This window comes from Drosophila montana, unplaced genomic scaffold, assembly GCF_035044405.1.
Source record: "Drosophila montana isolate Dmon_TW-CO22-7 unplaced genomic scaffold, ASM3504440v1 contig_312_1, whole genome shotgun sequence".
NCBI classification, from domain to species: domain Eukaryota; kingdom Metazoa; phylum Arthropoda; class Insecta; order Diptera; family Drosophilidae; genus Drosophila; species Drosophila montana.
The window spans coordinates 270,322-286,777 of record NW_026998009.1 but is presented as its reverse complement, the minus strand read 5'-3'; the positions used below and the strand labels follow the sequence as shown (position 1 = coordinate 286,777).

At 43.2% G+C, this 16,456-nt stretch overlaps 2 protein-coding genes across 3 annotated transcripts in view; both read left to right on the top strand.

Annotated features, from left to right (window-relative positions):
- The window catches only part of wb (wing blister), a 96,392-nt gene extending 80,395 nt beyond the window's left edge, over positions 1–15,997 (top strand). The window contains exons 6-18 of one of the 2 annotated variants that reach the window (XM_064686053.1): positions 6,147–7,506; positions 7,570–7,825; positions 8,262–8,658; positions 8,722–9,751; positions 9,808–10,465; positions 10,527–11,267; positions 11,331–11,613; positions 11,988–12,138; positions 12,198–12,855; positions 14,159–14,777; positions 14,935–15,068; positions 15,130–15,358; positions 15,432–15,997. In XM_064686053.1, the coding sequence (XP_064542123.1) occupies positions 6,147–7,506; positions 7,570–7,825; positions 8,262–8,658; positions 8,722–9,751; positions 9,808–10,465; positions 10,527–11,267; positions 11,331–11,613; positions 11,988–12,138; positions 12,198–12,855; positions 14,159–14,777; positions 14,935–15,068; positions 15,130–15,358; positions 15,432–15,583 (6,668 nt within the window). In that variant the 3' untranslated portion in view covers positions 15,584–15,997. The remainder of the gene's footprint in view (positions 1–6,146; positions 7,507–7,569; positions 7,826–8,261; positions 8,659–8,721; positions 9,752–9,807; positions 10,466–10,526; positions 11,268–11,330; positions 11,614–11,987; positions 12,139–12,197; positions 12,856–14,158; positions 14,778–14,934; positions 15,069–15,129; positions 15,359–15,431) is intronic. The other variant, XM_064686054.1, reaches the window with a different exon arrangement.
- Positions 1–16,456, top strand: part of Rab14 (RAS oncogene family member Rab14) — a 67,775-nt gene that overhangs the window by 12,698 nt on the left and 38,621 nt on the right. The window lies entirely within an intron of this gene.

The window sequence follows — 16,456 nt, the reverse complement described above, 5'->3', positions numbered from 1 at the left end:
TTATTAGTATTAGGTATTATATTTAAGAACATTTTTCGATTGACGTTCTAAATTCTTAATGATATTTGATCAAAAAATACCTTTGTATAATATATATTAACTAAAATTATGTCTTCAACTTCTAGCTGATTTATTTTCATTTAATTTATTAGGTTTCTGCATATTTGGGTTATTCGGTTTATTAATTAAATTTATTATATTTAATTTTTCAACTATTTTCACGCACAAACAAATCTACTTTACATTATATGCACAGTTTTAGATGCCTAGTTCTAAATTATCTCAGATCCATAACAACACCTAACTGGCATCAATCAAACTTGTATCAACTTTATGACTAGCTACGAATACCCTCTCTAAACGAGCGTATGTGCAAAATAAATGTGGAGAAATATGAACATGCCATAGCACGCGACATGAGGAGATAGTAGTAAGTACGACTGTGTCGTCGTCGGGCATGGAACGTGGAGGAGTTGTAGCCGGAAGAGCAGGCAACAGCAGGCAGCAGCCTGTGCCTCAAGGCACTTGGCCAACTTGCAAAGCTAAGTTGAGGCAGGCTTTGACTGGCTGCAGCTGTCAAGTGCCTGTTTGGGCATTTGCATTTTCATGAATGAAACAGACGCTGTCGCAAACTGAAAACCTCTCGGGAGAAAGGTTGCTGTTTGCTGTAGTTGTTATTATTGTTGTTGCTGTATTTTGCCACCTCTCAGACAAGCCAAAGCCATAAAAGGTTCAATCACTTCTCTTCACTCTGCTAAGCAAATGATGTCATTAAAGTTTACAATGGGGCATCACGACTCTGCGAAGACTCTTCAGAATTGCGTTTGTCATGCTACAGTTCGAGCGGCACTGTGTCGGCTGCCGCCACACTGGCAACACCCACAGTAGTTGCACTGTCTACGATCTGGCAATGTTGCTTCAAGTCTTTTTTTGGTCTTACCGCGTGGGTCTTTCAGCAGAGTTTGTCAATTTTATTGACAATATTCTTTGTTTGCGTTTTATTAATGAGCGCGTTTTGTTTTTTATTTTCATTTTTTTGCTTCCAAGTTTGGTCTCAGCTTATGGTCAGATCTGGTTAGTGTGGGGAGGCCGAACTGTGGGCAGTTAAAGTGCACTTCCGTTCGTTTAACGGTGCTTTATGCGAATGTGCGTGAAATAAAATGGGGGTTTTACTCTGCATATGTGTTTGTGTGTGCACAGATCTTGATGGATTGCTAGACTTAAACTGCATTTAGAGTTGGTTTTTAGGGAAGAGGCCGACCTGATCAAGTGGCATTTATTTTAGTTGCTTGAATTGTTCGTTTTTTTCTCAGTGAAAAAGTGTGGGTTGTGATAAAAGTCTACTTAAAACTTTGGTTGGTTCAAAATTGTCATCGAAAAATAGAATAAGCCGCAAATTTTTAGTATTATTTTTAGAATAACCCCCCAAATGGTTTCTTAGAAATCAAATCAGATAATGGAAAAAAAATTATTTTCTATATGGGAAAAAATATGTATATCTCTAAATTAAGAACTTTTTTGCAAATACAAAATTCTAAAAAACACCTAAAACTTTAATATGTTTTTTCTGTATTTACTTTTAAAAATAAATCAAACTTGCTTTCTTCAAGAAAATATTAATTTAATTATTTTCTGCATCAAATTAAGAATGAGTATTACCTGGAACTGAAGCGTGCTACTCCTAATCAAATTATATTTATTTTCTAAATTCTTCATTTTATTTCAATTATGTCAAAACACTTGCTACACACCGTGATATTGGCCTTACGCCTATCTAAAAAACTCTTAACACAATCAAAAAATTCTTAAATCTGCAAAGTTTTTTTTTTTCGCCACAGTCACAAATCACAAAAGCATGCAATAAATTAACAATTAAACAATAATAATTCAGCAAAAGTCCATAAATGAACATGACGAAGAATTGACAGTATAATTGCATTCAACAATTCGCAATGAAAAAATTAGATATGACTGTGTGTCCATGTGTATATAAATAATTTGCAGAATTGTGGATAAAATGTGGAGCACGTGTTTGGCTGCCATGCAGTTTTTCACTCTGGACATGACAAAATATTGATTAAATGATTTATTCTGCGACCAGTTGCTGCCAGACAACGTTGCGTATGCGCAATGTGCGGATTGCCAAAGAAACTCGCGCCAACGCGGTCAATCAATTATCATAAATCTCCAATCAGCAACAAAAAAAATTGTTCAGATACCAAAAAAAAAAAAAAGCCGAAAAAGATGTTTACATTATATTATGACGAAGTGTAAATACTCTATAAGAATGTAGGCAAGTTGTTTTTAAATGTGAATATAGAACATAGAATATTTAAAAACATTTTCTAGAAATGTTTTTGAAAAGAAAATAAATGTTTGACTCAAAGAAGTTTCTATGATAAATAGAAGTTTTTCAGAATTCCTAATTTTTACAATTTTGGAAATAATTTATATTTGAAAGCAAAATATTTATTTTTAATTTTGAATAAAATATTATTACTTTATAATTTTGGTCATTAATAGAGGAGAATTCAATAGAAATTGGTTAAATTCTAATCAAATTATTCAGAGTCAAGGTTAATAACCTCTAACCTCGAATAAACACCTTTGTCCAAGCCTGGCAACGTTTTATCACATCAAAAAACATTCAAAAAACATTCTTGGACTACATCTAGAGCTTTAAGTCTGGCAACATTTGAATAAGTGAGGCAACGTCTGAAAGAATACTTCTGAATAAAACACATTATTATGAAAATAGTACGCAATGATAAAATAAAATAAATTTAAAGTCCGGAAAGAGCATTTACAATAATATATGAGTAGTACCCCATTTGAGTAAGGGCATTTACTACATATTAGTTGCAGATATCAAACGGCAATTAAGCCTCTGTAGGCAAGAGCGATAACAATCTTGTGGCAACGCGCTGACCGCCGATTGAGTGACTTACTGAGTGAATGACTGAATGATTGACAGACTGACTGACTGACTGGCTGGCTAACTGAGTGAGTGAGCAGCTCTGCCTTGACAAGATTTATGTGTAAGTTGACATTTGAAATGTCAAAATGCAAGTTGGCCAACGGCAACGGCAGCCACAATTGCCGCTAGTAACTGCAGGCGTAATGCGTTAACAGCATTCGATTTTGTTTTTGTTGTTGTTGCTGTTGTTAATGTTTCGTTAGCCGCCCACCGTTGACCCACATAAAAAAAAAAGAGAGGCATAGAGAGGAAAGAGCAGGCGTGCTGGGTATCGACCACCCGGCTGTGTTTTCGCTGTCTTTTAATAGCATCACGTAGCTAGCGCTCGAAATTTCGTAGTTAATTAACCCGTTTGCATACATTTTGTCTCGGCCAGGCATTGCGACTGGTCCTGCCAGCCTCAGCTTCAACCAGTCGCTCCAGTCCCAGTCCCAGTCGCAGTTCCAATTCCAATCTCCACCTTCCACTCCCACTCCCATTGCCGAGCATTATTTATGCTTTCTTTGATCGAATTCGGCGCCGGAGCGTCATAATAGTCACAATTCTCGAGTCTCTCGATTGTTTTCGTGCGCCCCATAAATTAATCGAATGTTAACTCTGTTCAGGTAATTGCCTTTGACTTGTTTGCAGCTTGTTATACTCTGAGATACCCTGTAGCGTATCCTAAAACCAACTACTAATTTTGTAAAGTTATGTTTGGTAACCTTGAACTGAATTCAATCAGTCGAGCAACAACCTTAAGTAATCTAAAAGAACATTTTTCACTGTCAAGTATATATTCTATTTATAATTTAAACAAATATTACGAGCCCTCAATTGATTTTTGAGTCTGTATATGTTAAGTCGGATATAACTTCTGATCAATAATAAATTATGTTAACTTTCTCTACTTTAAAAGAGTCGCCTTATTTCGCTGTTTCGCAGGCTAACATTTGATTACAGGGTATCTGCTAATTATGGCATTTTGTTTGCCATAATAAACGGTTGCCAATGTCGAGTTTGCGGCGCTCCCAAAGTCACACCAGCCGTTGAAGTGGCTACATAAACTACAACAACAGACTTAATTAAATTCGCTAGCAAAAGGCGGGTTCATTTCGGAGATGAGAATATCAGGATATAAAAAAGTTCTTAAAGTTTTATAAACAATTTAAGACTATAAGAGGGTAACGTGTTTAAAATATATTTCTCAACAGTTAAGATAATAAAGCTGCGATTAGATCATATTATATGCCCGTCTTTGTTATTAGAGTAATTGCTCGAAAAAGTGATTTTAACAAATTGGAATTTACAAGAAATTTTGCTTGAATTTATGGGATACTACTGGATTTTCGAAAAAAAACAACCTCAGATGAAAGTTCGATTAATTTTATTTGCTCAACTGAGCTAGCTAAAACCGCACACAATACAAAAATGGATGCTCGCCATAAACTGTCATATATATTATGGATTTTCCGAACGATTTTGCTTGACCATCTAAATTTGAGTATTTTCCCATTCATGTATTTACTGCTGTCATGTTGCGGCACATTTATAAGACACACTTAATCCGTATGTCTCCATTACGGAGGCACGCGAAAATCGTGAAAATCGCGAAAATGATAGAGTTTATGTGACCATATCCATAGAGGCAACTGGCAGACATCGTTAAGACGTCTCGACATCTGAATTATGGACAGCATTATTTTTGCTCGACTATTTGTAGTTTACAGTCTCGAGCGTTTTTTTTTTTCTAAAGCGTCTGGCATTTTGAGGATTGGAGTCACGAGTGTTGGCTCTTGGCGTTGCAGTTGGTCTCAAGACGAGTGGCATGCCACACGCTGTCCGTGCCATAAAAAATCATATGCAAATTTGTTTATGCCACGTAATGCGAGCGCATTAACCAGCATCAACTTTGGTATTAAACAACGAGTTTCGTTTTGAGAATTTTGAAAGCCATTGATAATACACATTTGTTATAGCTTGGGCTAACAAAATTTCGAAGCGCTTTGACCTTTCGCAGTGCTTGTCAAACTGCGCCAAATGATGGATTGCCGCAGCGCTAATGAATGGCACATTAATTTGCATTTAAATGCAGCAAAACATTTTGTTTTTTTTTTTTGGTTTTTTCGATTTTTCTGCATTTTTACAGTTTGTCATTGAATAATGAGACAAGCGGCTAGTTTTTCCCCTCGAAATAAGCACAAATTTTCTGGTAAATGTTAAATGTTTTGGCCAGGAAACATAAATTACAAACGCGACAAAATAGATTGGTTTAAAGCTGCAGCAGCCGCAGCAGCAGCCACTCTCGAAATATGAGAAAAACATTTTGTAAATGTCACATTCACATGCTGAAAACCATGTGCCAAATTTCTGGCGCGCCCCCAATCAAAAAAATATTATTAATATTTATACATTTTTTTCATTGGGTTTTTCTTCTTTTATTTTTTTTGCACAGCGTTGGCGGCATTTTCGAATTTTTCCGTTGACAGTTTCTGTATTTTTTTTGTATATTTTTATGCGTGCAAAATTTATGCACATTTATCAAAGTTGCAAATTGAAAGCGTTTTTTGCGGCACATCAACTGAAGAGCTGGCAAATTATTTTGCAAGTGTTTTGGTAGTTTTTTGTATATTAATGGCTGCTTTTATAGCTGCTAATGTTGACGACATGAATCGTTTAAATCGTTTAGATTTATGCTGATTGGGCGGCGCGTGTTAAAAGTGCTGTGTTTTCTATTGTGAGACGTGCCGCCGTCTTTTATCTGTTGCCAGAAATCAAATCATTCCAAATTTACAGCTTTGAAATTAAATAAACTTAAGCTCGTTTAACATCATGTATGAAATTTTCGGGCATTTGAGATTTTACAAGTTGGTACTAATTTGCGACTTTAACTTACCGAAACGGATATTATCATAGACTTGTAATTATTTATGATTTATAAGATTATTCTTGTCGTTTCCAGAGCAAATTTGTGCTTTTAAAAAGTTAATTTCGTTTTTGATAATTGATTATTTAATGCCACGTTGAAAGCCCAGTTCATATGGCTGGCAATTAAATAATAATCAAATAATTGAAAAGTGTAAATAGTTAAATCCCCAATAAATTTCCCCAATATATACTTAATTCTCTACCAAATTCATTATGCACTTACCCAAATTAAATAAAATTTCCTTCCATATACTTTTTGCAGATTGCCAATGCAGTCCGGTTGGCTCCCTGTCTACGGCTTGCGACAAACGTTCGGGCCAATGCTCCTGCCTGCTGAATGTGGCGGGTCGTCGGTGCGACAAGTGCAAGGCGGGTCACTGGAATCTGACGCAGGGCGTGGGCTGTCACGACTGCCAATGCGATCCGCACGGCGCACGCAGTCACGAGTGCAATCCGTGGACGGGTCAATGTGACTGCAAAATTGGCGTCGGCGGGCGGCATTGCAACGAGTGCACCGAGGGCTTCTTTGGCTTCAGCACAGAGGGCTGCCAGCGCTGTGCCGCATGCGCGGCAGAGGGTCAAGTCTGTGATCCGCTCAACGGTCGCTGCATTTGCCCGAAATTCACGCGCGGCTTGGGCTGCGCTCAGTGCGTGCCCGGCACCTGGGGCTGGCAGGCGCGTCTGGGCTGTCGTGAGTGCGAATGCGATCACATTGGCTCCATTGGCCAGCAGTGCGCCGCAGTCGGAGGTCAGTGCCAGTGCCGTGAGGGCTACGCGGGCCGCAACTGCAACAGCTGCGCCATTGGCTACTTTGGCTATCCCGAGTGCCGACGCTGCGGCTGCGATGTGGCGGGCTCCTTTACGCGCGCCGATGGCCTCATAGCCTGCGACTCGAATGGCCAGTGCCCGTGCAAATCGCTCGTGGTGGGTCTCAAGTGCGATACGTGCATGCAGAGCACATTCGGTTTGTCCGCCCTTAATCCCGAGGGCTGCACCCGCTGCTTTTGCTTTGGACGCGCCGCCGAGTGTGAGCAGAGCGAACTCTCCTGGGGCCACATACGCATGCCGGAGTCGCGCAATCTCAGCGTGCAACAGCTGCGGCCGCAGCATGTCACCAGCGGTGACTACGAGTACATTGTGGTGGTGCAGATGGCGGGCAGCGTCTCCTATCGCGAGGATGCCGAAATCCAGCGCATGAACGATCTCAGCCTGGTGCCGCGCTCCACGGGCAACGTATCGATCGGCGCCTATGCCCAGTTCTATCAGCCGCTCTACTTCCAGCTGCCGCCCCAGTTCTATGGCGATCGCACCACCAGCTACGGCGGCTATCTATACTTTTCGCTGCTAACCGAGGGCGCTCACACGCCGCTGGAGCGGAAGGTGCTGGCGCAGTATCCGCTGGTGCAGCTGCATGCGCACGCCAAGCTGGTGTTGGACTTTTACGAGTACGAGGAATATGAGTATTCGCTGAATGTGACGCATCGTGTGCCGCTGCATGAATCCTATTGGAAATATCATCACAATAGCCAGGCGGTGAATCGGGGCACCTTGATGGCGGCGCTGCAGAATGTGCGTCACATATTTCTGCGCGCTTTCGCGTTTGCCGATTTTCAGCAAGTTGTGTACGTTTTTTTTTTTTGTTGTTTTCCAAGAATCTGATCTTATGAGCTTACAACTTTTTGTAGCCTACATAATGTGCACATGGATGCTGCCATATATGTACAGGGCTCCACTAACCTCATAGCCAAGGGCGTGGAGCGCTGCAAGTGCCCCAAACGTTTCGATGGGCTGTCCTGCCAGGACCCGGGACGCTCGTTTTATCGCTGGCGCAACACAAGCGACGTGGAAAGTGTTTTTATTGAGGATCTAATTGGACGAGCAGCGCCGTGTCACTGCAATGGACGCAGCAATGATTGCGATCGCGAAACCGGCGTTTGTTTGGTAAATAATCTACTTTAATTTATAAAAATATACACATGCAAATATAAACGATAGACGCGCACTTCACTTTTGGCGCCTATTTTTCACTTTACTGCCGCCATTTTCCAATAGGCTATTTGCTAGTGTTGAACAGGTTCGTATAGGCAGGCTTCTGAATTCTGATTAGGTTTGGTATGCAGCCAAATTGTCCAATCAGCAACTGATTATATTTTGATTTAAATTTGATGCGCTTTTAGTCAATTTGAAGATATCTAAGTGGAATATAAATGCTTCTTAACGTATCTTGCGCTTGTTTTTAACCACATTAACAGCAAGCAGCATACCAGTCCTTAGCAATAATAGCAATTGAACTGCAGCACAATTTGTTGACTGCCCAACACTGCAATTGGAATTTACAGCTATTTGGTTTGACTGAAAATGTTTTTGTTTTTTGTAGAATTGTCGCGAGAACAGCGGCGGCGCACACTGCCAGCAATGCGCCGAGGGCTACTACGGCGATCCCAATTCACGGCACGGCTGCCAGGCCTGCCCTTGTCCGGAGACCAATCGCAACTTTGCGCGCGGCTGCAATGTGTGGGAGGGCGAGGTGAGCTGCGTCTGCAAGCCCGGCTACACGGGACGCCTATGCGAACGCTGTCGCCTTGGTTTCTTTGGCAATCCGATGCAATATCCCAATAGCAGCTGCCAGGCATGCAATTGCCATGCTGATGGCATACGCGCCGAGGGCTGTGATGCGGAGACGGGTCAGTGCTATTGCCGCGAAGGCGTCACGGGTCTGAAGTGCAATAAGTGCGTGGCGCAGCGGCAGCATTTGCACGAAAGCGGTTGCACGCGTAAGTCGACTAATGTATACCCCATATATGCTAGATAAACAATTGTCTCCTACTCCCATTTAGTCTGCGACAATTGCACGCTGCTGCTGCTGGACTATGTGGAGCTGGTGGGGCATAAGCTGCGCCGTGGCCTGCATAACATGGATCTGACGGGCATACCGGCTCCCTATCTAAAGCTTAGCGAATACGAGCGCGCCTATGATAAATGGCGCGGCCATCAGCAGGATTATAGCCAGGCCAGGCAGATGCTCCTCGGGTACGATACGGCAGCTCTTCTCAAACTGGACGCACATGCAGAGAATGGCAAATTTCAGTCGCGCAAGGCGCTGGCCACCATTGGCAAACGCCAGCTGGCGCTGCAGTCCATGCAGGACGCGGCTCTTGCACTGCAACAGGATGTGCGCACTCTACACGCTGGGTTGATGCAAACGCTGTACGATTTACGAAACTATGGCCTGGGTGCACAGCATCTGAGTCTGCCGACGGCGCTGCAGCAGGCGCGCTTCTATCTGCAGGCTATACAACAGCATCATCAGCTGGTGCAGGACATACGCAGCACCAGCGACTGCGCCTGGCAACAGTTCTATGTCACGGGCAATTCCTCTGATGCGGCATACGATCAGCGTGCACGTCTCGAGATGCTCTGGCGTGATCTTAACCAAACCAATTATCGCGTGGCGGACATGCGGCTGCACATCGATCGCACCCAGGATGTGGAGAGCGAGGCGGACGATGTGCTCGAACATGTGCGCAATCTAAGCGCTCATGTTGCCGAACAGTATCAGGAACTGGAGGAACTGGGCGGGCGCATCGAACGGCAGCTTAATCAGAGTCACACGGCGCGTGGCGAGCAAATGCTGCAAACAGCCAGGGAGCAGCAAATGCAGCTAAATGAGCAGCGGAAGCAGCTGTCCGCCGTGACTGCGCTGCTGAACGAAACGCTCGTGGATCAGGCAGAACTGCAGCGGGAGGTGCGCAAACACTGGCTTCCCAAGGCGGAGAAGCATGCGGCACGCCTGCTCGAGCGCTCCAATGAGTATGCCAGGCAATTTCAGCCCACAAGAAATGCGGCACGCATTGCCATGCTGGCCAGGTGAGTGAGGATACTAGCGCTAGCTCTGGCTTAGACTCACCCTCTCTTCCTTGCAGCTCGGCACACAGCAATATTTCCACAGCCATTGCGGGTGCACGCCAGGCATCACTGCTGTCCAATGAACGCGTCCATGAGGCACAACGCACGCTTTATCCCAGCGATGGCAGCTCAATGATTGAGCGTGCCAAGCACTCGCTGCAACGCTCCAAGCAGTTGCAACGCGAGGCACTGCAGCAAATGCAAAAATCCACTGTGCTCAAGGGTAAGCTGCAGCAACAGGAGCAACAAGTGGAGGGCATCAAACGCACCATCTTTGAGACGGGACAACGCAGCAATAACATCACCAGCCAGCTGCAATTGCTGACGAACAGCTCGGCGCGTCGTCATGCCCAGGAAAGCATGGAGCTGGCGCAAAGGACAAGCGAGGAGATGCATGCGGAGCTGCGCAAGGCACGCGAGATGCAGCAATCCATACAGCATATGCGCAAATCATTTGCCATGCTGGAGCCAGACTGGGAGATCAAGCTGGGCATGGCCGAGGAGAACATTTCGCTAACCAAGACAAATTTGCGTTTCGCCAACGTTTCGCTCAACTATGTGGAGCAGCAGGCCGCCAAGGAACAGCAGGTGTTTGAGATCTGGAACAATAGCATGGCCCAGCAGCTTCAGCAGCTAAGAGATCAAATAGCCAAGGCCAGGCATGCAGCGGAAGCGGTAAGTGGCAATGAATAGCTGGAGTTGAGGTCGATTCAAGCATTTCTCTCTCTCTTTGCAGATTGACGTCTCGCTGGAATCGCTGGGTCCCAAATGCAGTCGCACCTATTTGCCCGTTTCTTATGGCCTGAGCACATCCAATTCCCTGCGCTTGAGCTTTGCCCTGTCCAATCACATGGGCAACTCGCCTTTGCTGCATGTCCAGGGCAGCGAGGGCCGACACATCACGCTGGAGCTGTACAAGCGGCGGGTGCGTCTGGTTTGGTATTTGGGCGGCAGCACAGCGACCATAACACATCCGCTTGAGGTGCAGACCCGCGATCCCAAGTACGATGATGCCTGGTATCAGGTGGAGGCGAATCGCACGCTCAATTTGGGCAGCCTGCTGGTGCGCCGCATGAATAACTTTGGCGCCTTAATGCCGGGTTCGCCAGTCACGGGCTCCACGGATGCCGAGCACACGCGTTTCTATCAAACGCACGACGAGCGCATTTTGCTGGGCGGCCATGCGGCCAAGGAGCAAACTCCAGGTCTAAATGTGGTCGTGCATCAGGTAGAGGTGGACAATAAGCCGTTGGGTTTGTGGAATTTTATAGGCAGCGAGGGTCGCTGCGGTGGTGCCATGATTGGCGCCCGGGAATCATCCTCCTCCTCCGTGGCGCGTCATTTCAATGGCCTGGGCTATGCGCAGCTTAAGAAGACGCGTCCGCGTCCCTATCGCAAGAATCTATTTGCGTTGCAGATGACCTTCCGCACACTGGACGAGAATGCCTTGCTCTTTCTGGCGGTTGATGACAAGAACGTGAGCTTGCATCCCTTTACCTTAACACCTCAAACTTTTAACCTATGATTTGCGTTTCTCTAGAACCGCTCCGTATCGGTCACATTGAGTCGCGGTCGCATCATGTTCCGCATTGACTATGGCGACGAGTCCAAGCTGGAGATTAATACAACCAAAAAGTACAACACAGGGCAGTGGATCAAAATCGAGGCGGCCAGAGAGTTCTCGACACGACGCAGCACGGAGAATGGTATGCTGCGCGTAAACAACGATCGTGCCATCTCCGGTGCCCCCACATTGCCTGTGAAGAGTCACATGCTGCCGGATCTGTCCAAGGCGGTGTATTATCTGGGAGGCGTGCCACCAGGTGAGCATTCCGGAATTTTAAGAAGCTGAGAAAACCTGTAAAGAAAACGCATAGTAAATAAAATAGAGAGGTCTAGTAAGGTCTATTATAAAAGTTCATTTGGACAAGTAGACAGAAATCTAAGCAAGGCACGTCGTGCTTATTAAAAATAAATATTCTTAATAGGGTCGTAGATATCTCCTGCACTTTCTGAAACTTCTCAATATCATTTTATGTAATGAGTACAAAGTATCATAAAAACTCTCGCAGATTTTTACAGCACGTATCAATTGTAATTCTCACACAGCATTAGCTTTAACGAGTCGAAAAGTTTATTCTTCAAGGCTAAAATAAAAATAAATACTTTCTAATAATTGATTAATAACTTTTAACAGGCTTCACATCTGGCACAACCAAAGCGCCTGGTGCCGACAATCCTTTCCTTGGCTGCATGATGGATGTGCAGGTGAATGGCGAGACTTACGATCCGCTCGAGAGTTCCACATACTTTGGCGTGGAGTCCTCCTGCAAGGACATGATTACAAAGTAAACTTACATATTATTTAATTATAAAAAAAAATCCTAATTGTTGTGCTGATTCACAGAGCTGGCTTTTCCGGCAATGGTTATCTGGAGCTGCCATCGCAGTCGCTGCGGAAACGCGCCAATACTGGCCTTGTCTTCCGCACACTCCAAGCCGATTGTTTGCTGCTGTTGGCTGCCTATCCGCCAGAAGTGCTGGCCGACTACGATGACAAAGATATTAAGGGCAACTATTCGATGAGTCTGGTCGATGGTCAGCTGCAGGTGTGGATTAATTCGGGACGCAGCTTCATCAAAATGTTCTCCAATGCAAGTCAGCTGAACGATGGCGAACTGCATGTCATCAATCTTATTAAGACTGGGCGCCGCCTGGAGCTGATGGTGGACGATGAACTGCAGGAGGTGCGCAGCCTGACGGGCACACCCTCACTTGTCAGCCTGCCACAGGATGCTGGGGGGCTGTATATAGGCGGCGCACCACCCCATGAAATTTACACTCCCTTGGCGCCCACATTTGTGAAGCTCGAGGGCGCTGTGCGGGATGTGGTGTTCAATAATCGTACGATTAATTTTAATGATGCTTTGACCTTTGCCAATGTGCAGATTGGACGCAATGGTCCGGTCATGGGCAGCCCCAAGGGCGCCCTCTACGATGTGCTGCTCAAGACGGAGCCGATGATTGGCAAGAGTTTTACCGCCTCGCCGGAAGGCTGCAAGCGGGTGAGTTGTTGACATCATTTTGTGTAAAACATGGTCTGGGTTATTGTATTAAAAGATTTCGGGTGCGACGGTTTCGCTGGAGATGTGCATGTAAATAGATTATGTGGTTACCTAACTCTCAACACTCTGATCAACTTAAATGTTTCTCTTTGTTTTTATAGGATTTTAGTTGCTAAGCAATTATGTCAAAAGCTGCTACGCAAAAAGTTTCAAGCGCTGCGCTGCAAGAAAAAGCTCTTTTGTATACTAATTTCGACTAAAAATATAAAAGCTTACTAAACATAGCTACTCAATGTGGTCTACATGTGGATTAATCATACAAATCATCAAATATAACCTCAGATTTAACCAAAAGCTGCCATACGTTCGAGCTTTCAAGCTTTGACGGCGCGTAAGCTGCATATAAGCTAGTTTACAGAGCTAAAAGCTGTGAGCCTCCTTACAAAAGCTCTTGTAAGCTAGCTCATTTATATTTAAGAATTATTTGGAAGCTGGTTTACAAGATTTAATTTCTTTCGAAAATTCATTAAAACTCTTATATTTAGACATATGAGAAACTGTCGTGAGCCAAATTATTTAAATTAATAATTAGTTTAAATAAAAATCGTAGTCTGTTTTGGAGCTTTTTAAGCTTTTGTAAGCTGATTTACAGAATTCAAAAGCTTTTGTTGAGGATTAAAGGTAATAAATTTATATGCGGTTGATAGTATGCAAAAGCTTCAAGTCTGATTAAAGATATCTTAAAAAGCTCTTGTAATCCAGCTTAATTCAAAATAAGAACTACAAATAATTTTAAGTTTTAAAAAGCTCTGGGTCGCATCTGGATGTTAATTACATTTGACAACAACATACTTATGTAAATATTGCATATTTTCATATCACATCTTTTGTATATTTTAAGCTTTAAAGCTCAAATATAGTCTATAAGCAACAATATCATCTAGGCCTATCTGCATATCAATATATATATATATTCACAAACATTATTCACTCATCAACGCTTTGTGTACGTTTTTGCTTTCATCAATGTATCATACGAATAACTTTTTGCTTTCTTCAACTTGTTATCACATTTTGCGTATTAAATAAAAAAAAAAACATTTTTTTAACAAAAAAAAAACCCAAAAGAAAATCATGCCAACGTTTTTATTTTTTAACCTCACTAAAAAAACCAAAAAATAAAAAGCGCACGCTGCGAAAGCTCGCTCACAAAAGCTCAGAACTAACACAAAGTCGTCGCGGTGAGTTAAGTTCCCATTTAAATAAATCTAGGGCTAGAATTAATCGAATTCATTTCTTACAGATTGGCAGCTACTCCTACGAACCGAATGCCTTCAAGTTTGGCGACGAGCTTTATAGCTATGCGCAGCTTAAGCTGCCGGAGCGTCACTTCTGGCAGCGCAACTTTCAGCTGAGCTTTGATTTTCGCTCCTTCTATCCCAATGGCATGCTCTATTTGTCGCCGGGCAGCAAGGAGAAGCCAAAGCACTATGTGGCCCTGCTCCTGAAGGATGGCCAACTGGTGTTAATTGTGCGCGGACGACGGCGCGAGGAACTGCTGTTGACAGCCAAACTAAACGATGGTGAATGGCATCGTGTGACTATCAGTTGCCATGAGCGCAAGGTCACCCTGAGCGTAGAGATTGGACGTACGGATCAAAAGACGTCGGCACAAATGAAGGTGCCCAAGAAAATAGGCGCCTCACAACTGCTGCTGGTCGGTGGCCTGCCACAGGCTCCAGTCAAGGTGCCCTCGGAGCTGTACATGCGACTGGAGGCCTTCAAGGGCTGTCTGCGTCGCGTGAACATTAACAATAGCACACAGGATCTGGCACGTCCGGGCAAGCACGCAAATGTGGGTCAATGTTTTCCAACCGTCGAGCGCGGCAGCTACTTCCCAGGCGATGCCTATGCCATATACAGTGAGTCCATATATCATATATCAGTCGACATGAACATCTCCGAATCCATAGAAAATGTGTTTGTACACAACATTAGGAAGTCGAGTCGATATATTCAAACATTTTCCGGTTCAATCTTTGGCATCTTTCTTTATTTTATCCATATTTTTTCTTATAGAAAAAAACTTTCATGTGGCCAAATATCTGGAACTGGAAATGGAATTTCGGACCTCTGAGCTCTCCGGCATATTGCTGAGCGTTTCCGAGCCAAGCGGTTTTCCCGCACTTTCACTGGAGCTCAGCAATGGCAATGTGAGTCTGAAAAGTTATCTCATTCAATTTAATTAAATCGATATCAATTACTCGATTACAGATCGTTTTCTCTTGTGACCTGGGCGATGGTGTGCCATTCCGTGTGGAGGCCACGCTGCCGGGCAAATATGCGCTCTGCGACAACAAATGGCATAATATATCCGCGCTCTATGATGGCGAGCAAATTGCGCTTAGGATTGATCAGCTGCCTGCCACGATCAGCATGTCAAATCAACGCAATGTGGGCAAAGTGCAAACACGTTCGCCCCTCTACATTGGCGGTCTGCCAGGTAGTTTTCAATTAATCCAAATCCTTGATTTCCCTATGCTCATGTTTTGTCTATTTCTCAATCCCACCGCTAGATGTTGCACCCAGCGGCTGTTTGCTGGCGCGCGATAATTTCAAGGGCTGCATACGCAATGTTTCTATACGCAATGAGAGACGCGATTGGATCGATATGGATGATCTGCACAATGTGCTGCTCAGCGAATGTCTTGTGTCCAGCGATGAGTAGCTACTGATTGCCGGGATGTTTTCTCTGGTTCCTGTTTGATGATGCCACACCAAAACTTTTTCCAAATGTATTGTGATCAATTATGAGTTTTATTTAAGCCATAGACTTAGACAACGTCCAGTTATAGTTGCATATCCACTGCCATATAAGTAATATTTACATAGCTATACGTTTCGGCTTGTACACGCACAAGTTTTCATTGCCAGTGACTGCATTTTAATTATATTATTAACTAGGCCCCGCAAATTTTTAATTTATTTTATCTTTTAATTTATTATGTTTTATTTTAAAGAGGCTTTAAGTTTGCAAATCGATTTTATTTCAAATTTAATTTTAACACACAAACTATGTACTTGTTTATGAATCTCCCATTTGTACAGTACTTATGCATATAACTATTTATAAAGTAAGTATTTCAATTAGCTGTATTTAATTATATAATTATACTCATTTGTACATAACAGCCATTTAATTAGGAATTTTATATATTTAATTTAACTTTACGATTTAATGTTCAAATAAATCATTTAAATAAAATACTTATATTAATGTATGCATAAATTGTGTACAGTTTCCTATTTTATCAGCTGTAATTTAAGTTTGTCACGAAATGTGTAGAACACACTTTAGAACCCAATGCCATAAATCTCTATATATAAAACTGTTTGTCCTGACTGACTGACTGATTGACTGACTGACTGATTGATGATCAACGCACAGGCCAAACCGTAAGAGCTAGGAAGCACGTTAAGACGGGGTTTCGTCAAATTCCACCCGCAAGTGTGGAAAAATCGTTTGTATGCAACTTTATTGTTTACCATCCGTTTACCAGCCTTATACTCATTTTCAAAGATTTTTTTTTCAAATTCATTT